Here is a 22,675-nt window from a genome sequence, read left to right as displayed (position 1 = left end):
GGAAGGCAGTTTCTTCAAACAATTCTTACTCCACAGACCCTGTTCTGACCCTGTTCTGAGTCCCAACCCCCTCAGCAATCTGTGAAATGACCATCAACCTATTTAGCCATTTTCAAAACATACTTAATCCAATGTGAGTGGTATTGCCTCAGATATAATTACAGTCATATCTCGAGTTACAGACACTTCAGGTTGCGCGTTTTTGGGTTGCGCACCATGCCGAACCCGGAAGTACAGTGGTGCCCCGCAAGACTAACACCTCGCAAGACGGAAAACCCGCTAGACGAAAGGGTTTTCCATTTTGGAGGCGCTTCGCAAAACGAATTTCCCTATGGGCTTCCTTCGCAAGACGAAAGCCCATAGGGAAATCTCCGGGACAGCGGGGAAGCGCAGCGCATCTTCCCCACTGTCCTCGGACCTCCTCCGAAGGCTGGCGGCAGGGCGGAGAGACCTCCTCCCGCCGCCAGCCTTCGTTTCTCCGCTATCCCGGACGGCTTTTGAAGGCAGGCGGGGGGGAGCAAAGACTTTCGCCCCCCGCCGGCCTTCAGAAGAGGTCCAGGACCTCTTCTGAAGGCCGGCGGGGGGCAAAAGTCTTTGCTCCCCCCTGCCTGCCTTCCCGGGGGCTTTTAAATCGCCCCGGGACAGCGGAGAAGTCCTCCACTGTCCCGGGGCGATTTTAAAATGCTGGCGGGCGGCAGCAAAGGCTTCGCTGCCGCCCGCCAGCATTTTAAGATCGCCCCGGGACAGCGGAGAAGTCTCCGCTGTCCCGGGGTTTTTTAAAATGCTGGTGGGCGGCAGCGAATGCTTCGCTGCCGCCCGCCAGCATTTTAAAATCACCCCGGACAGCGGAGAAGTCCTCCGCTGTCCCAGGGTTTTTTAAAATGCTGGGGGTGGGAAGAAAAGCCCTTGTCCAACCCCCCAGCCTTCAGAAGAGGTCGGGGGACAGACTGTCCCCGGACCTGGTCTGAAGGCGGTTTCCATAGGAACGCATTGATTGATTTTCAATGCATTCCTATGGGAAACCGTGCTTCGCAAGACGAAAAACTCGCAAGAAGAAAAAACTTGCGGAACGAATTAATTTTGTCTTGTGAGGCACCACTGTACCGGAATGAGTTACTTCCAGGATTCGACACTCGTGCATGTGCAGAAACACTAAATTGTTTAGTAAACACTCCCACACGGATCACGTTCGCAACACGTGCGTCCACTGTACTACCAAATAGGGTATGCATCCAAAAACCTATGTGAATTTTAGGGAATCAAACATTTACATGGTTTAATTGGGTATTTCATAGAATTCTGGCTTTGCAGTCACAGTAAACTAGTATCCTTACTTTTGCTTCTCGTATATTTAATTATGTAAATATGTATGTAATGTGCAGAAGGGCACTTATGTGCGCACATAAACTATTCAATACAGGCAGAATAACCATATTTTAATATGTACCAATTGTATTTTGTTAAACACAGTGAGAGGACACATGAGGCATGTAGGGATCTCTCTCTCTCTCTCAGCAACAACAGCAGCAGCAGCAGCAGCAGCACAAAGCTACTGGCTACCCACAGTCCCTAACAACTACTGTAACATGACATTGCTCAGCTGACAATTTATAGAAAGGCTTAAGATCCAAGCCTCAAGTGCTGGTTTTAGGATAGTGTCTCTCTCTCTCTCTCTCTCTCACACACACACACACACACACACAGAGAGAGAGAGAGAGAGAGAGAGAGAGAGAGAGCCCCACTCACACCCCTGCTGAAGATCAAAGTTCCATCTAAGTTCAGCATCCTGTTCTCACAGTAGCAAACCAGATGCCTATAGAAAGTCTAACATAGTCTAAAAGCAGGAGCGTTACAGCACTCTCCCAACTTGCAGTTTTCAGCAACTGGCAATCAGAAGCATATTGTCTCCAGTAAACAAAATACTGCGCCAGTGGTTACCCAACTTTTCCCCACTCAAAAACCACTTGAAAACTGTTGAGAGTCTTGGCAGACCACTAACTTTTTCTGCCTGTTGTAGCAAATGTAACACACTGTGCTAGATGGGATATGAATTGTTATTGCACCCTAACAGAAATTTATTTCATAGAGAACCTAAATGAAGTTCACATACCAGTTTGGGACCTCTGTACTACACAGTAAGTGTGAGTTAAAGAACGCTATTTCTGAATGGCAAACACAAAATGTGAAAATTTTGTAAAGAGGCTTAGAAGTGGCTCAGGTACTTGTTAACAATTCACTGCATTCACCTACAGTACCATGGTATACATGTCTACTCAGTAGCCTCTTTCTGTTTAATAAAAATTATTCCCAGGACAGCAACCTGAATTTTAGTTCAGGGTTGGCATTAGGGGAAATGGGGTTCTTGTTTCAACATCTGCACAATCAGGACCAACTGCAGACTTTTTTCTTTTCTGCAAAATGCATTCAGCTATTTATTAGCATGAACAAGTAACAGGGGTTCCACAAAGTTTAGCTGAAGGATCAGGCTGAGTTCTGGAACAAGTAAAGGAATATTGAAGAGGGTCTTTGATGATGCGTGGATAGAGCCTTTTCCTCTTCATTGAACATCCCTACATGCATATAGAATTTATTTGTTTTACTATGAAGAATTCTACTCTGCCCCTTCAGCATTGAGGATCCATACAGAAATATTCCTTAAGTTAGAGGGCATGATTTCTAGGTAGGTATGAGATGAAGCATTTCTTGTTCCTTTCTTAACAGACCTAGAAATAATTTGGTCCCATATATATATTACAGGCAATTTTGGAAACACTTAGCATCAAAATGTACTCATTCCACCTTCTCTTTTTCTATCTAATATCCAAATGGGAAAGTGTGTACAGCATTTTTAAAAGAGTATGTGGGAATTACTTTATTAACAAAGTTGTAAAGGAGTTAAAACAAAAACAGATTAGCAGATGCAACCTGTGCGTAGAAACTTGCTTCTGAACATGTATCTCCTATACTGGGTGTGAAAAACCTGTTGCTTGCATCCGGCTATTTAGTAACACATGGGCACACCACAATGAGACACTATTCATCAGCAGCATTGTATAGTCGTATCTTGCACCTATCCATCACATATAGCCCTGTAGCAATGGCAAAACAGATTTAATTAACCACTTGGACCACAGAAATGCATATGAAGGAATTAAAGTCTTTTACATACACATCCCCATTGTTGTACAGAACCCAGGAAGATGCCATCTTGCTAAATAACTGCCTTTGTACTATCTTGGTATGGATCTCTCCTCTCTGGTAACCTAGAAATGTAATCTGTGTGTCTCAAATGTTTTTGAGGTCAACTGAGTCGTCAGAAATGGCTAACACTGGATTAGGAAAGGAAAGCAGCCCATGTCTGACATTGCTTACGCCCATCCTTGCAAAGCACCTACACAGATTTTTAGGGAGCGGGTGGTGATGTGGTCTAAACCACTGAGCCTTTTGGGCTTGCGAATCGGAGGGTTGGCGGTTCAAATGCACACAGTGGGGTGAGCTCCTGTTGCTCTGTCCCAGCTTCTGCCAACTTAGCAGTTGGAAAGCATACCAGTGCAAGTAGATAAATAGGTAATGTTGCGTTAGGAAGCTAAACAGCACTTCACGGTGTCCCGTTGCACCAGAAGTGGTTTAGTCATGCTGGCCACATGACCCAGAAAGCTATCTGTGGACAAACGCCAGCTCGCTTGGCCTGAAGCGAGATGAGCGCCGCACCCCATAGTCGCCTTTTTAAAAAAATTTACACAGATTTTTCACATGCATTATCTATGGTACAAGTGGATAGTCAAATTAATTTGGACTTTGCTATAGGGGTGTATGCTAGCGATTGCATTGGATTTGACTGGATATAGACAGTTGCAATCAAGGAAACTGTGTTCCCATGGTGAAAAGTTAAAATATCTTGACTTGCAAGGTAATACATGGAACATGAATAATCCTAAACCATTATTAAAAAAAAAGCTTTTACAACCGTCTGCAAACTATTCTGTGCTAAAAAAAGAAACCTATTAGATATAATACTGTTCTTTGCCAAAAGTGTCTAGAAAAAAGTGTAATAGCACATTGGCTGAGCATCCAGGTGGTACCTGGTCAAAACCGTAGCATCTTCAGTTAAAAGAATCAGGTGACATGAAAGTCCTCTGCCTGCGATCTGTGCCAATCACAAGCAAACAATATTGAGCTAAAAAGCCAAAATACTCTAAAACCTGGACTTTGTAGCTTCCTATGCTTACCCAGAGCAAAGTCTGCTTTGTGGTTTTTGTGTGCTCCCTTTCCATTCTCCCCAAAGAACTCTTGTTAAGAATGGACCTCCAGAACAAATTAAGTTCTTAACCCGAGGTACCACTGTATTCAATTTCCTTGAGAGCATGTCATTCTCAATGGCTCCAGCCCACCAATCTCAGATGTCATGCTTGTTTGTGATACAGCAGAGAACATTTTCTAAAGGAAAGCAGAATAGCTGGGAACAGATGCCAAAAAGGAAAGTAGTGTTGACTGTGGATTGATTGGAACATCAGGCTTGGCTGTAGGAAACCTAGGTTCAAATGAAGTAGATCTGTGAGGATAGTCAGAAAGGCTTGATGGGCCTTATGCCTGTATCTCTCCTCACTGAGAAGCATGTGCTTAACCCATGGCTGACAAGAGTTGCCTCAGAATAGGGTGAAAGCAAAGTAAACAAATGTCAATCCTTCCATTGAAAATAACATGTAAGTCCAACCTCTCTCTTCCATTGCCTGAAACTAATTGTGAGCAGGAGGCAGCAAACTTCACCCCCCAAAAACAGACGGATTTAGCCCCTTTACACTCAATAGGATAAACTTTAAAAGCATAACGTTAAGCTATGGTTTGGCATTATGTCAGAAATGAGCCTGTTCGACTTTCAGACTTATGCACATATGCGCACACACACATGCACTGGGGAGAAAATAAAAAAACTTCCATTTTAGCTTTATAACTAAGCAATTCTAAACACACATAAATGAACCTAGGGAACTTTAGTTTGCTTTAACCTATGGTTACAGAACAAACCAGTATATCAGACCATGGTGTTTTCAGAGGTGGCATCATTTTATAGGAAGTGGAAGCAGCAGCAATTAAGTAAGAGCAATTAAGCAGCATTGGAGTGTGGCAGCAGTTAAGAATTTAGCATTCTGAAGGACGAAACTACAAACTGGAAATGTGAAGTTTAAACAGTTTGAATCATCACTGGGCAAAAACTCAGTGAAATTTGATCCCTGCTATCTTTAGATTCCATATGGAAAGAAAGCCTGCTGCAACAGGATGGTGCAACAGTGTTCTCAGCAAACTAAAGGGAGGGGCTGAACATCTGCCTTGAATATTTCAGGGTCTGGAAAGTGCACTTATCCCAACCAGAAGTGCCATTAAATCCTCCTGACAGGCAGCCTTTGATCAGGATGGAGAAGCATGCAACCCAAAGGAATACTCGCTGAAAGCTTATGTTGCTTCTGTAGTGGTTGTTTCACAATGCTGAACATTCTACATAGTGCTGACTTGGTATCGTACTATCCCTTAATTGTTTAGCAATTCAGTCACATAATCAGAAAACAGAGGTATTCAACTAACAAAAAATATTTCAGTTTATCATACTGTGATAAGGGTTTTCCATGTTCACTGAAGCTGCAAAATACTTGGAAACTAACTGTTAAGGGCCACACCCATAACAGACTAGGGGATATAGTACTCACACGAGCTGGAGGAAGAGCGGGGCTTGGTTGACCAGGTGCTCCCCATTTATGAGTACCACTTCCAGGTACCCAGCACCATGCATGTGCACAGTTGCACACAAATAGAACACACATAAATTGGGAGTTGCCTGTAATATGTTCACTTGCTTGAACTAGGACTTTTATTCTGAGACATGTGGCACTTACATGTTATCCTCAAGCTTTTCAGACCTTGGAACCACTTTTAACTCAAACAGGCATTTGGAGACCCATTTCTTATTTTTTTATTATCTTAATCTTTTGCATGGTGGTTGTGCTCCTGTTGCGACCCAACTTGGATCAGGCTATGACCCACTAGTGGGTCCTGACTAAGCAACATCCTTCCTTCAACGGAAAACAGTCTTTTTTTTCTTTTTTTGCCTCTACTTTGATACTCTGAGCTGGGAAAATTTCAGGCAGCAGTTTGTATAAAAATTGATGCTGTCACTTAGAGTTTTCAAATATTTCCCCACTCTCTTGGTATTCTCATCTTACTGAGATTGCAGTATCAAACTTTCAAGAAGTGAAATGGAATGAGGAGGAGAAAAGGAGGGAGGATTAGGGTAACAGAAGAAAGAAAAGAAGCCACTGTGACTGAGGGAAGAAATAATACAACAAAAACAACTCAATCTAAACTCATCTTTATAAAGAGGAATTGCAAGCTATTACAGGCAATGAAGAAGGACACTGCATTTTATGAAACATTAACTAAACAGCACCTGGAAGTCATAAGAAAAATAACTTGACTGTGAAGCACAGTAAGAACCTTTGCATTAGAACCAAAAAAGGAAAAATAATTTATATTCCAAGATGTAATTTGCTAGGCCAATACTAATTGTGCTTACCTGGAAGTAAATCCTTTCAACTTCAACAAAAAATATGCTTAAGACTGAAGACTAAATCAAGAAAGTATGAAGACTGGAACAATTCACTATTGACACTAGTTTACATTTCCTACTAACTTCATTCAGATTACATATGGCTGTATCACTTTGAAATTACCGTATTTTTCGCTCTATAAGACGCACCAGACCACAAGACGCACCTAGCTTTTGGAGGAGGAAAACAAGAAAAAAAATATTCTGAATCTCAGAAGCCAGAACAGCAAGAGGGATCGCTGTGCAGTGAAAGCAGCAATCCCTCTTGCTGCTCTGGCTTCTGGGATAGCTGCATAGCCTGCATTCGCTCCATAAGACGCACACACATTTCCCCTTACTTTTTAGGAGGGAAAAAGTGAGTCTTATAGAGCAAAAAATACGGTACTTCTTTCAAGTGAACTGAAGACAACTGACTTACTATTTCGAAGCCACAAAAGCCTGACAACAAGCCTGAGCATCCAAGGCAGCAGTAAAGATTACATGGGAAAGTATTCCTATCACATAGTTAAACTTATCACTTCAACAAATGACTTCTAGAAATGTGCCAAATTCTTTGCAGCCAGCATCAAGAGTTATCCCTGATTAGGACTGAAAACTATTCTGAATCCATAGATACAAGCACAAAAATTTTAGGAATCCAGGCAAATAGACACATGGGGTCCCCCCCCATCCTTGCAGGGGAGCAGGGCACAAAAACTGAAGTAGAAATCAACTGCAGTTTTTCGTACTGAGAGTTATTTAATATAAAAACACAATTCAAATGTGGTTTTCTGATGAAACATGGCAATTACTCGCACATTTAGTCTTAGTTGATTCTGAATACAGTGTCATTACATGAAATATACTGCACATGTCATTTTTGGGCACCTTTCTGTTTTAGAATACTGCTCTGAGATTTCACTTATTATGATCTATGGCTATATAACCAAATAAAAGTGCTATGACGAACCATGAAAGACTATAAGCCTTCAACCAACAGAGTACTATGCATATTCACAATTTGTCTGCAAAGAGCTTGTAGTACAGATTAAAATAACTGCATCTACAAAGCAATTTCTGAAATTACAGAGTGGCCAGATGGATATGTCAATTAATTAATGATTCCAAATTATAGTCCTGCAATATAAAAAAAGCTTGGACCCTGGCCAAAGGTTGTTCACAATTATGTTCCAAAGGAAGGACAAAGGCAAGTGTTGAAGCCAGAATTGCACATACTGGGAAGGAAATAGATTATACTGGGATGCTTCCTTCCCTTTTATAGGACTGAAACATTCACTGTATTTGAGGTTTGGCTACAATTGTGCATTCCTCCCTTCACTGTGTGCCTGCTTCTCTGAAAAAATCCTGGCCTGCATTAATCAGGAGTTCTCCATTACATCCCAACTGGAGAACTCTAGCAACGTTGGTTAACAAACCAATAAGTCAAGATCTGATCAGGTAGTCCTGAGGGCCTGCAGCATACAAGCAGACCCTTAGAGTCATCTGATCCAACCTCCTTCAATGCAGGATTCTCAACTAAAACATCCATGACGGATGGCCATGCAACCTCTGCTTAAAAACCTCCACTGAAAGAGAACCCACCAACTTCTGAGACAGACAGTTCCACTGTTGATCAGCTCTTACTGTCAGAAAATTCTTCCTGATGTGTCGTCAGAATCTCTTTTCTAGTAACTTGAATCCATTGGTTCAGGGCCTACCCTTCAGAGAAGGAGAAAACAAGCTAACTCCATCTTAAAACAAACCATGTGTCTGACTTGGTTTTGGGTTACTGTTTTGAAAAGTTGCCTCACAAACACATCACCTTTTCCTATCCATAGGATACAATTACTCACTCCTGGCAACAAGAACACACATGCATCCAGATAAGGAACCCCATATGCACAACTAATTAAAATCCAATGAACAACCACTGACCCATTAAAAGCAGCAATAGAAGGAAACAGACAAATGCAGGCCACAAATCTTCTTCCACTTGGCCCACTGCTCACTTGGTGCCCCCAGCTGGCTAAACGAGCCTTTTAGCCTTGGACAACTTTTTAATAGTAGTCTTAAAAAATGGAGAAAATGGCTATAAATGCAAAAAATTGTCCTCAGCCCCATATTTCCTCGTCTCCCTTCCTCCCCAATCTTCAACAAAGACATCAACAATGATCTGAATCATTAAACCTTGGCCACCTATTAAGAATGTGAGTAATAGCAAGTGCAATAGCAATGTAGTGAATAAGTGCACTGGCTTGGCTCTTTGCAACAAAGCTTTGACCCAAACTGACTGACCACTATCCTATCAGTAGCACTACAACTCTGCTTCAAACTCTCAAGGCACTAGCATCAAGATTTTATTTGCCAGTGACTTTTCCTGCCCTGGGGAGGGGAATGGTAATTTACACACAAGTTAATAATAGACCACAGTTCTGGGGAGAGAATAATAATAAGGGAAAGGGAGGATGAGTTGATCTTTTGCAGGACACCATTTGCTTTTGCAATGTGTTCTAAGATATTACCCTGGGATTTGGCAAGTCCACAACTACTAAAAGCTTCTGCTAAGTGCTATAATTAATTCTCTCTGGGCAAGCGTGAATATTACAATTTTTATATGGGCTCCATTTAAGAATCATTGGAATGTCACCACAAATTTTCAAAAACTCTTAACCCTCCCCTTCCCCCAAGCTGGGAAGAACAGCTCAATCATCTAAATGCTTTCTATAACATCAGAAATCATGTTGGTGGTTGAAAGACGTTTGTGAGGCTTCTTTACCCAGCAACAGGGAAAGAAATCCTGAAATCCCCACCAGTTCAGACAGGAACTGTGCTTTTTAAAAAAAAAAAAAAATGTCTGAGAGTAATAACATTATCCCTAACTAGCCCTCAACAAAAATTCCAGGTTCTGAGGAAAAAACCAAAACTTCTCTCAGGTCGTTAATCAACTAATTTTGCTAGAGGCAAACTTTGCAAAAGTGATGAAGCTCCAATTCTCAATCCTTTAGATTTCCCTTACAGTGTTCCCCTTTCACAGACACTTTTAGCTTCACACCCCTCTTTTGATCTCTGGTTTGGCAACTATGGGGCAAGATCACAGAACAAACTCTCAGGAAGCTGGATATTATGTTGAATAAATGAAGCAAAAACATGCAAATCCAGACACTTTAAACATATTTATTTCTACGTAGTTATTCCTGGAACAGAGAGGGTCTGATGTAAGCTTAGTGATAAGAATAGTGTTAGAAACTCAGATATATAAGCTAGGTGCCAAATGGCTCCTTAACCAAGGTTGCAGTTGAAATGTCTAGTTGCCATTTTGGAGCACGACGGCTCTAGAATGCATGCTTAGATGTATGAAGTCCCAGTATCTTAAAAGAGAATGTAGCAAAGGGTCCCAAGACTTCAGAAAACGAAGTTAAAGATGCCAAGTCAGCCACTAATAAGCAAACTGAACTACAGTCATACCTCGGGATAAATATGCTTCAGGATAAGTATTTTCAGGTTATGCCCTGCAGCGACCTGGAAGTAACAGAGTGCGCTACTTCCGGTTTTCGCTGCTCGCGCATGTGCAGATGGTCAAAATGACGTCACGCGCATGTGAAAAAGCGGCAAAACGCGACCCACGCAGTCGCGTCTTATTCAGGATGCAAACGGGGCTCCGGAACGGATCCCATTCGCATCCCGAGGTACCACTGTATATAGATGGTTCCATTTTATTCTTTTTAATTTATACCAACCGTCAGCCCTGTCCTAAAGGGCTGAAATGGCCTCCACATCCTTAGATCTATTTTTGTAACTAATTCTCATCCTCAATATGTGAATGTTCTAGCCTTTTTCAAAACTTTGCCCTGAAAAAGCAGTTTTCTTCATGTTTAATATTCTAGCAACTTAGTGCTGGATGGAATACCCCCTTCCACCCACCACCAGGCAGCATTAGCTTACCACAAGCTGAGAACTACTGCATATTGTGCAGAAGCAGCTTGTCTCAAGCCAGGAAAACATAGAAGCACTGTTTGAACACCCAACACCCACTGCAAACAAAATACTGTTCTCTAATTACTAACAGTGTGTGCTGTCTGATCTCTGAAAAGAGCGATCTGCTCATTATTTGATTCACTTTCTTTGCATTCAGCATTTACACAGCACTTTTTATTTACAAGGTGGTTCATCGCCTTGAGAGGCAGAACCCTACTATCCTTATATTAAAATGTTAGCTTAGTGTACACGAGTATGAAGGACTTGCCTAAGACATCATACCTAGAACATGACGGACTTAAAAACTCATCTTTCAAAACCAAACCTACCAAAACTAAGTGTATCTCAAAAGTTACACTAACTTTTGCTTTTAAAGTCATCCTTTGGCCCAACATTTGCATCAGGGGCAAACATACACAATATTTCATTTTGCAGAGCAGCCAGGCATTTAAAAGCTGGTCATAGTAAAGTTAAATAAAGGCATTGGCTTCTGACTCATTCCAACAGGTGCCACAGAGCATTTATCCAGCAAGTCCTCTGCCAGATTCATTCTCTTCCACTTTCAAAGCCATTATGCTCTGGCAGTATCCCAAATGGAATCAAATTTCTTAATCCTATCAAAAAAAAAGTCAAGGTATGTGAATAAACATATTACAAATACATTTCCAGTGCAATCAAGCCATGCAGTTATTATTTTTATTATTCAATTTATTACCTGCCCTTCATACTAAGGCCCGTAGGCAGGTTACAGCAATTTAAAGTACAATATTAAAAATGCTTTAAAAAACTTATTTACAAAAAACTGCAATCACAAAATATAGGGTGGGCTGAAAATATGTATCTCAGGTGTCAAATGTGCAAATATGTATCTCAGGTGTCTTCAGCATTCACCAAAAACTGTGTAATAAAGTTCCCAGACACACCTCTATGGGGAGGGAGTCCCACAACTTAGGGGTTGCCACAAAGAATACTCTCTCCCCGGGCACCAAGCTGCTGAATGCAGCAGAGCTACCAAGAGGGCACCCTCTGCTGATCTTAACACCAAAGAGGGTCCTGGGGTGACTTTACAGGATTGAGTATATTGGCCGGCCCATACTGGATACATAGAATTTTGTAGAACAGTTGTTGTTGGGTTTTTTTAAAAAAGGAATTTACTGGGCATTCCAGAAAGTTATACAAGGCACATTCAAGCTTAGGCTAAGGATTTATATAAAGGATATTTAATATACCTCAGAATCTTGGTTTTTGTTTTATAACAAAAATATATTAATTAGCTCTTTATATTAAATTCCATAATTACCAGCTCCAAATCCACATTAAGAACTACATACCTATGCATTGTGTCAAACCAACGGTCTACCTCATCACCTTATTTCTGACAGCTGACAGCCAGATACCCCCAGAATGTGCAGAAGCAGGATACAGTATCAATGCTTCCACATCCCTGGAACCCCAAATTAAGTATATAAGAAAGTTGTAGTTCATGAAAACATCAACACTGCCTCCCAAACAGAAGGAACCAAAAACTGCATGCATGCTACCTCAAAACTGGCAGAACAGAGGTGGGAACTCTCAACCAGTTGGGCCTCCTGGCTTAAGCAGAGGTGTAGGTTGGTGCAGCAGATACTCCAGACTCAGCAAAACAAAGAGCACTTCAGAGGGGCTGACCACAATGCACCTTTGAGCAAGGTGCCTCCATTCCCTTTAACTGTGCTAGACTTGACTTAAGACATGTTGCTCCAAGTAAGGAAGCACTTCTCAAACTATTGTCCAGGGACCACTAAATGTCTGATGACACCTTATGGTTTGATGGATGCTAGCAGCTCACAACATACAAAAATACACAGGCACATGTGGGAGCAGGAGTTGGCTAGAATGGAGGCTGACACATGCAAAATTGGAGAAAAGGAAAAGGAAGGGAAGATGTGGCTGGCTGAATGCAAGGATAGGAAGAAAAACAAATAGAAAGGAGGAACTGAGTGAGAGGAAAAGGAGAAGCAGCACTGAACCTTCTTGTCCCTTTAAACACAGCTTCCTTAGAATAAAGGTACATACTTGCTGGTGTGCTTTATAATGCTGCCCATGCAAGACTGAAAGGCTTCCATTCACCAGATAAAAATCAACCCAGTTTTTTTTTTAAGGCAATGTATCATGTTCCTTTAGGTCTTCCACGGATCTACCCAAACACAAAAACACATTTTTTAATGGTAGTGCTGGTAAATCCCTCTTATGATTCCCACTAGATACAACCTAGATTAAATTGAAGTAATAAAGGCTGAAGCTACAGATTTAATGATTCCTGTGTGTTAAAACTCAATTGCTTTATCCTTAGAGCCATTCTGAAGGGAGTTATTCTCACCATTCTATAGACAGAAAACTAGCCCGATAGAGAACAAGGAGCATGAAATGTTTCCGCAGGTTAGGAACAACATTTTAGACATCTGATATTTTTTAAGTCCTGCCCAAGCTCACCCAGTAAGTCCATTACAGAGCAAGGGTTTGAAACCTCATCTCTCAGGTCCAGTATTCTATTCACTGGCACATACCATCACAGAGCTGGAAAGATAATCTAATTCAAGATCCCCAAAGAAGAATAATCCATTTCACCCTGCGTGCCCTTACCAATCAACTGTATTCTCCTCAAGCCACAACAGAGAAGCAAATGCATTTTTTTTTAAATGATACTCTCAGAGCTCCAAGTGAGCTCTCATCACAAAGACAAAAAAGAGTATTAATAGAAAAGCAAAACATTTTGCCGCATAGGCAATCCAAAATCAAACTGTGTGGATCTTCTCTTCCGGTGCGTCATAGGGGAAACCTACTTTTGTGGATCAAATTCCATTTTGTGGATCAAAATGAAAACTTTATGGCATATAGAATAGCAAAAAGCAGATCTAACCAATTAATCAAATTGATAAGGAAATGTAAGAAATGTCTGTTCTCGTTGCCAATGCCTGATAGATCACCTACTGCCTACACTGTTTCAATACCAAATGTTTTCCACTAAGCTGTGATGTGCGATGTTAATTCTGGGAGTAAAGCAAAGGGCCACACAGGAGGGAACTCCATTAACCTGAAAGGATTTAACTTATGAAGAATACCATGATCACCACACCCTAAGAAGCCACAGACATCAATTCTACTGACTGGATCCAACTAGCCACTGAGACAGGCTTCCTTATGACTGATCTGGGTCTCAGCCAAGTCAGAGGCTGAACAATTCTGATGATAGTGCAAGTATGCATACAACCTGCTCTTCATAGGGTTGCACTCCCTTCTGAAGCTGCAGGCTTGCATGCTGGGAATATTCCTAGGCCCAAATGCACCCTTGCATTTCCATGTGGAGGCAGGAAAGAGGAGCTTCATCCATTTCCTTGAGAAACCAAACCTCTCCTCAGTTATTCATACTCTGGTCACCTCCTTGTTAACTACTATAGCATGCTTTACATGGAAATACCCTTGAAGATAGACTAGTTTAGAATGAGACTTACAGGGTACTGACCAAATACAGTATGGAAGATCAGATCATATTAAACTACTTCTTAGCTAGCTGCACTATTTACAAATTTGTTTTGAGGCTCAAGTTCTGAACATCTTGGGTCCAAAATATTTTAAGAACTGACTCTCCAAGAACTTCCACCGATCTTCTCAGAAACCTCTCCACCTTCACTTGTGCAGAAGAAGCGTGTGAGAGAGGAGGCCTTTTTTGATTGTGGCACCAGGTTTGGAATAACTCCCTGAGTTATACTTGACCTAATCACTGCTCACTTTTAGGCAAGTAGCAAAGACTTCTACTACATATCAGCAGTTTTTAGAATATCTTTCTTAGCAATCTTTATTTATAAATTGCCTTAATCCTTCAGAAATATATATTAGAAATTAAACATTTCAGTCACCCTCTATTTTACAGCACAACCACAAGAAAGATAAATTATGCTTTGAATTTCGCAAAAGCTTTTAATACAGATATGGCTTGGCATGCCATTAAAAACTCTGAAAGGCAAGGCCTTCAGAACCGGAGCATGACAACACTGAGAAAGCCAGAACAGGAAGTTCTATAATGGCAAAGTTTCTGGTCAGCTAACTGTGGAAAGATAAGGCATATAGTTCCAGTACAGATGTAACAATCCCAATATTTAAACCACCATTATGAGATTATGAGGGGATTGCAGGATAGCTTACTAGATCTTTCTGGCCCCTTGCTTCAAACAAGAATTCCTCTGCACAGCCAGTCTTAATTGTGGTTCCATGTTACATCAGCACTAATAGTAATCACAGATGATGCTAATGAGGTTCTCTCAACCATGGGAAAAACCTCAAATCCTGGTCTCAGCTCTTGGTTAAAAGGTAACCCTAATTTAAGGCTGGGAAGAGAAATTGTACTTGAGGAGGGAAGGAGCATGCAATCCCATGACTCCCACTATTTTAAAGTGCCATTACTGCTTTTAAAACTATGCTACTTTTGTGTAAATCTTGCAAAAAGTGGCATATACATTCACAAGTAATAGTAGCAATAAATAATATATTTTTAAAAAATTATCTGTCTGATGCATTCCATCCAACAGTCAACCTCGTCCCTCATGGTTAATATACCTGCTTCTGTGTACAGGTGATGGGAAAATTGAATTCAGCTGGTGGGCCAGATTCTTCTCTCATCCCCAAGGGATGAAAGGTGGTAAAATCCCCACTCCCCATCGGCTGCATAAGGAACATACTTTTGGCGCACATGCAAAATCCCTGCTGAACTGAGCTTTCTGGTCCCCATCCATGTGCTCTCACCAGATATCATGTGCTTTGAGCTTTGCAGAGAATCCAAAAACCCAGATGTGTTCCTGTCAGCTCAATTGTACTAATAAAGATTTAAACAGGCAGGAATCTGCCCACCCGTCCCTGTTCAATTTCGATAAAATTCTCAATGGGGAGAGAAAAGGAGGTTTCAGCAGATGGAAAGGTCACCAGGAATCCTCTTCTACCCCCCATATCACCTTTTGTATGTTGAAGTTATATATAAATGGCATAGGACTGGCTGACTGAGAGAGACGAATTGATTGTCTACTCCAATCCCTTACTGTGAGGCAGACCAAAATTATGGAATCCACTGCAGTAAGATGTAGCAACCAACCTGGATAACTTAAAAGAGGACATAACCATGCATGATAAGCTCATCACTTTGTCATGATGGCTATGTAGTACTTTCAGTGTTAAGAGGCAATGCTTCTCTGACCACTACTTTTTGGGCATTACAAGCAGGAGAGCTACTGTGCGTATGAGCTACCCATAGGCTCTGGTTAGCCACTGTGAAAATAGTGCTGGATTAGATGGGCCTTTGGCCTGACCCAACAGGGCTCTTACGTTCTTATGCTGTCACTACCACACACAACCACTGCAGTTCAATCCAGTGTGTCACAAAGAGCAGTTGCACCACAAAAAGCTATCCACAAAACAAACCAGTTTCAGATTACTCATTCAAGTAATCCAAGTCACACATTCCAGAGGAGGGTGGATCATTGCCCAAGTTAAATCCTGATCAAAAAGTCATCTCTAGGGCATGTTAAATAGGCATTTTATCAAAGGCTGGCCTACAAACTTACAACCATCCAAAACAAATGTAGCCTACCAACCATCTGTGCTTGACAGACAGATACTCAACAATTCCCCTGCAGCAACCAAAACCAGTTTTGCATCACTAGTGTAACACCATACATGGCTGGTAAACTATACCCATTTTTCAAGATCACATGTTTGTAGACTTGGTACAAAGTATGCAGCAGCTGAAAATACTGAGGTGATGGTGCTGGCAGCCACAACAATGCCTCCTTAATCAAGCGTCTTCACTTTCTTGAAGAACTGGGACAAGCCATAATCTTATTAAACCCAAGATTTTTATCACAATGCCCCAGTTCCCACGTAGCACTAAGCCAAACCATGGCTAAGCATGAATTAACAAGCTGCATAATATGATAGAGGAAGATGTTTTAAAGCAAAAAAGTTATAATGGCCTAGTTACACATAAGACCAAGCCAAATGATGGTTCCATATGCATGAGTACCCAAAGTGAAAACTAAAGGCATTTTATTCTTCCCCAGGCCCAGCTGCTGCTGAACAAGGCCAGGTTTGAACATATCTCCCCAAAGAAACCATGAGCAGTAAGGCAAGAACAAACCTTCGCTACTACACAGCTTGCGGTTTGTTTAGAGTGAGATAAACTATGAGCCCATGTTCACATATAACACTAAGTCAAACCATGGCTTTGCTTTGGGTAATGTGACAGCAGCAAAACCAGGGGAGGAGCAAAGCAGCTGTGAAATTTTCATTCTGTGTACCCAACACACTTGGATATTCATACTTAGCTATTTTTTAGCTCAGTATTATGCACAAACCAAGTCATTATCTCTTTTTTACTTGAATACATTTTCCTTTCTAATATGCTGCGGATTTTAGACATCATCCAAAATGTAGAAGGGAGAGATTACTTTAAAGTCACTATGTCAAAACAATCTGGAAACACTTGCTGTACAACTAAATTCATTATTTGATCAATATTGCATCTGGAGACTGAACATACAGAAGCTACATGCAAATTCCCTCTTACCTTCATCTCCCTCTGGTGCATAGGAAGCTGTAATGATGTCGATGTCAGCACAATTCATCACAATCTGATTAGTCGCCTGCTTCACCTGTAAAATACACATTCAACTTTATAACTTAATGTTTCATTTAACATTGAGTATGGTAACAAATTTTTTTTTAAAAAAAAAGTTTGGCAAGCTGTTGAAGTGAACTTTTAAATCTGCTTTAATGCAAATAAAACCCAAGACCACTATTCTTCCATTCACACCTACAGCATTTTCACAGGAATGATTGTTTACAACATAGTGAACAATCATTATATTTATAACTTTATAGTGAGTATTACAATCTTACAGTGAGCAACTTGCTCAATACAGAATATTCCCTCTGGATAAGTAGTTTACCATACCTAAAGGAGAGCAAGGATTGCACAGAGTGGCTGGAAAGTAAACTGGAATCTGCAACCTAAGCTACGCCACAACACTGTATCAGCTAGGGTTGGGAAAAGTCCAAAATTGTGGTCACACAAGTTCCTAGAAGTTTTAAACTGATACTCAGAAATCCAAAATAATTTTTCAGCTCTCTACATGCTGGTGCCTCTACAGAAAAAGCTGATTTTCAGGAAACTGGTTGTTTATTTTAACCCTAAAATACTATTCAAGTTTTGCATGCACCGCAGTTATTGTTATTATTTATTAAATTTCTATACCACCCTTCATCCAAGAATTATAGGGTGGTTTACAATATAAAAATACAAAAATGCATACCAAAGTAACAAACAAGAACATTACCACCACAGTATTATTATTAAAAAGCCACGAATCCCCAAATGATACAAATTTGTTCAAATCTCAATAGTGAATTCAGAAGACTAGCATTCCCATCAACACCCATGCCCCCCCATACAGTTCCATAGTTACTATGCATTGAGAACCAACTGGAATTAACTGACAGATCCAACACATGAAGGCCCCAACAACCAATGCTTGTCAGGCAAGTTAAATTTTCAGTCTATCCAACAAGACTCCTTTAGCAAACTAGGTCCACTCAAATATCAAGCCAAGGCAACTATGTAGCATGTCAATAAAGAGAAACAGCTAATCCATATTTGACCCAAAGGGAATGGTGCCACATTTAACTTTAAAGATATACCTTTAACACCCTACACCAGAGGTGGCTTCCCATCAGATCCAGCCAGCATGGGCAATGGTCAGAGCAATGGAGTTAGGAATCCAACATCTTGAGTGCCAAATGTTAGCCACCCCTGTCCTACACACTCCAGAACATATAATACATGAACAACCAATATGTGGCCCTGAACAACATGAGAGGCTGTTTTTGAATGTACCTTCATTGTCATTTAAATGTGATAATATGTTAATATTCTTGCAAACACACAACAGTGCCTTTCAAGAGTGTGTGAAGCACCAGAAAACATTTACAGGAATCAAGTTAATGGTTACATATAATTAAATGTTCAGCCCCATGAAGATCCAGAAACAAGGCATCAACAAATTATGCACACAGGCAGCAGTTTATACAAAATGCGAGCTTGTGAAAATGGACTCATGCTAGCAGGAGTCAAATTGATTTCAATAAGGCTTCACTTACATGATACGCTCAGGATTAAATCTTGTTTGAGAGCAACAAAAGCAAGTATCCAAATGCAGTTCAACATACGACATTTTATATTGCAGGCAAATAGAAAATGCAGACATTAAATGCTTTGCAGGGAAGCAGATACATTAAGGAAAGAGCTATGCAATGGTGATTAATATTTGAAAGCCTCTTACAGAACTGGAAAATTTGTTTTCTGGAAAGCAGCTAGTACAAACATGAATACTGACATGTGAACTATTTTTTTCAAAAAAATATATCAAGTAATTAGAACAGAAACTATGGATTGTATCCAACTAAGTTTTACTCAGACCAGACCCACTGAAATTTATGGGTCTGGGTTAGCCATGCCCATTAATTTCAGTTATACGCAGAATATAACTAATGTTGGGTACAACATTTTATATTACACCATCTTCTATTATAATATATTCTGTTAACATTTTAGGTATATTTTAGAGATAGATAGACTTTTATATACCAGCAATCTATGTGTGGATAACTGGTGTGTTGAACTTTAAAACACACAATAACTTTAGCCTAGGATATAAGGTAAAGGTACCCCTGCCCGTACGGGCCAGTCTTGACAGACTCTAGGGTTGTGCGCCCATCTCACTTAAGAGGCCGGGGGCCAGCGCTGTCTGGAGACACTTCCGGGTCATGTGGCCGGCGTGACAAAGCCGCATCTGGCGAGCCAGCGCAGCACACGGAAATGCCGTTTACCTTCCCGCCAGTAAGCGGTCCCTATTTATCTACTTGCACCCGGGGGTGCCTTCAAACTGCTAGGTTGGCAGGTGCTGGGACAGAGCAACGGGAGCACACCCCGCCGCGGGGATTCGAACCGCCGACCTTTTGATCGGCAAGCCCTAGGCACTGAGGCTTTTACCCACAGCGCCACCCACGTCCCATAGCCTAGGATATATCCTTCTTTATATTCTCTCTTATGCATTATGCTCTTCAAAAGAGGATCTGTTCCCTTATTCATTAAAGTATAGATGAGGACAAAGTTCTAAGAGAAGAAGTAGCATGTAGAGGCCAGGAGAGTGAGCAGTGAGATGAGCAGCTAATCCCTCAATCAGAATTCACCACTGCTTACAACTTTATAGTCCATGCCAGACAGCTAGCCCTCCCAATATATTGGACTGTGACCAAGTTATTTATTCTCCAAAATACATGAAATCAAACCAATTTCCACCCAACAACAGAAAGAGCTTTGTAAGATCACATCTGTGAACAAATGAAAGCAGCTACAGTAATTATAAGGCCTTATCTAGGCAACCACATTTTCCCACTGATTTGCATCCAATGTGGATTATAGTATCCAAGCAGTAAATCTGCTAATAGAAAACAAAGCAACAGCTTCCTCTGCTCAAGACTCCTGTTCTATGCAGGAAAAGAATGCAATTCAGCATTCGGATGACAGTTTGACAATCTTTGTCAAAGTCAATTCCTATGCAAAAGTTGTTCTTAAACTTGTATAACCACTTGGCTGAGTTTAACTAATTACAACGTTGCTGACATCAGGAATTTCAGAGGTTGGAGGGCCAAATCTGCCTAGATCTAGAAATAATGGACCAACAGGCTAGACACGAATGCCAGGAATTCCAAGATATCCTGCCAGAAATATTGCTACCTACAAAAGACAATTCGAGAGTATTCAAAGATCTACTTTAGAGTATTCAAAGATCTACTTGCCCAAGTACCTTTGCATATCTAGTAATATTTTTTTCTCTTTGAATAGCAAAGCACCCTATACTATAACACAAACAACTTCTAAAAATCCCCAGATTATCAAAAATCATTTGTTATGTGGCATAAGAAGCTACAGCTCAAGGAAATCGTCAAACATCCTTTTTAAGTGTGTGGAACTAGTTGTGTGGATCTTTGGATCCCAGCCATTGCCCTAGTTACTGTAATTTTCAGAACCTCTGGTGGAAACGTATTACTGTGTTAAAATTTTTGACCTTCAACTATTGCCCAACCAGTGTACAAATATATTGCGCACACACAGTCGAAGATATTCAGCATCTTAAACAGACTGAACTGAAACACAAAATTAACACCTAATCAGCATGATCTACAAACCTGGCAGATACTGAACAAGCAAGCTATAAAAAGCAGCAGGCAGGTTAAAGTTTACTAAGTACATCAGCATGTCCTTCAGCTAAATCAGAAGACCAATGAGACACTACAAATGAAGAGATTTAAAAGCTCCCTTCCTTTGTCTGACCTTTAAGGTAGAAGATGCCATTCACAATCTGACATTTTCCTGACAGCTTATATGCATAGCAGAAACCTACCCTATTATAGTTTGGAGGGCATTATTTTACAGTGGCTCACAAAGTTAAAGTCAGCTTCCAACGTAAGGGAAGGCACCCTTAATACCTGGTACCCTTATTCTCATAGAATATGTCACACCATAAAAATGCTTTGGCTCTAATACAGGCTTGCAATACAGTTTCAAGGTCAAAGGTGAAATTAGTTTTCTGGCCCAGTATTGTGGGGAACAGCTCTCCAAAGACTCAGTAAGGCTGGGAAAGACCTCTGCCTATGTTTTGAACTGGACATTCAGAACTAGCCATGAAGTTACATATCTCCTCCTTCCCTCCCTGAATCATCCCCACATTTATTTAAAACTACTAAATGTTTATCCATACAAAAAGATTTTACACTGTTTCAAAAATCTGTTCAAGGCAAGGACCTTCACAAACTCCCTGTGGGAGGAATCCTGCAAATTAATAAAAAAAGTATCCATGATCCTTTGATGTCTAAACCTCATACAGAGCAGGTAGCACAGCAAGGTGTTCTCAACTGAGCACTGAGAAGGATATGAGGTTATAAACACTTTGGGGTTTTAAGTTTATGGCTTAGTTTACTATCTGAATCATTGCTTAACAGTGGTAAACCAGCGCTTACCATTGATGCATCATTCCCTCAAGTCCCTCCAAAGGGACATTTTTTCTTCCCATCTGATGTTGCAGGAAAAGCCAGCAGCATCTCTTTTCTGCTGCATCTCCCAAATGCCCAGTGGGAAAGAAATCATTTCTCCTCTCTGCCACCAAGGTTTTTTTGTGCATGAAAGTAGAGGTGGTCATTGGCAGAAACAGCGCTTTCACAGAAAGTACAGGAGTGCTCACCAATGGGGAAAGCCAGTGTAAGAGTTTATGGAACCCTGCCTCTGTACTGTGCCTCAAGAGTTGTTGTTTTTTAATTTCAAAGATAAGAGTATTTTAGTTTCCAGGATAAAAAGAGGAGACACCTTATGAAAGAATGGAGCAAGAGACTTTTTAAACTTAGCATAAATACTGCTGTTTGCATTACAATCCTATGTTTTTGCTGTTGTGATTCCGTTTATGTTGCTTATATTTTAGACAATTTTACAGTGTTTAAATGTTGTTAAGCTGCAATGAGAAAATACTATATTTTTAGGGACAAAATTATTAAATATACATATCTACTCAGAAATTCCATTAATCTCACTGAACTTATTTCCAGGAAAGTTTTGGGTTTTTTTAAGGTAAAGGACCCCTGGACGATTAAGTCCAGTCAAAGGCGACTATGGGGTTGCAGCGCTTTCAGGCTGAGGGAGCCAGCGTTTGTCCACTGACAGCTTTCCAGGTCATGTGGCCAGCATGACTAAACTGCTTCTGGTGCAATGGGACACGATGGATGCCAGAGCGCACGGAAATACTGTTTACCTTCCCATCACAGCAGTACCTATTTATCTACTTGCACTGGCATGCTTTCGAACTGCTAGGTTGGCAGGAGCTAGGACAGAGCAGCAGGTGCTCACTCCATCACGGGGATTCAAACCACCGACCTTCCAACTGGCAAGCCCAAGAAGCTCAGTGGTTTAGACCACAGCGCCACCCGCGTCCCTCCAGGTAAGTATGTTCAGTACCGCAGCCATAATAAATTGCCTTATCAACAAAGAAT

At 40.9% G+C, this 22,675-nt stretch overlaps 1 protein-coding gene across 2 annotated transcripts in view; it reads right to left on the bottom strand.

The window, feature by feature from the left end:
* The window catches only part of NPEPPS (aminopeptidase puromycin sensitive), a 72,184-nt gene that overhangs the window by 43,310 nt on the left and 6,199 nt on the right, over window positions 1-22,675 (bottom strand). For both annotated transcript variants that reach the window (XM_028703688.2, XM_028703689.2), the window contains exon 2: window positions 17,145-17,229. In XM_028703688.2, the coding sequence (XP_028559521.2) occupies window positions 17,145-17,229 (85 nt within the window). The remainder of the gene's footprint in view (window positions 1-17,144; window positions 17,230-22,675) is intronic.

Source organism: Podarcis muralis, chromosome 13, assembly GCF_964188315.1.
Source record: "Podarcis muralis chromosome 13, rPodMur119.hap1.1, whole genome shotgun sequence".
NCBI classification, from domain to species: Eukaryota; Metazoa; Chordata; class Lepidosauria; order Squamata; family Lacertidae; genus Podarcis; species Podarcis muralis.
This window is presented reverse-complemented; position numbering and strand designations above follow the sequence as displayed.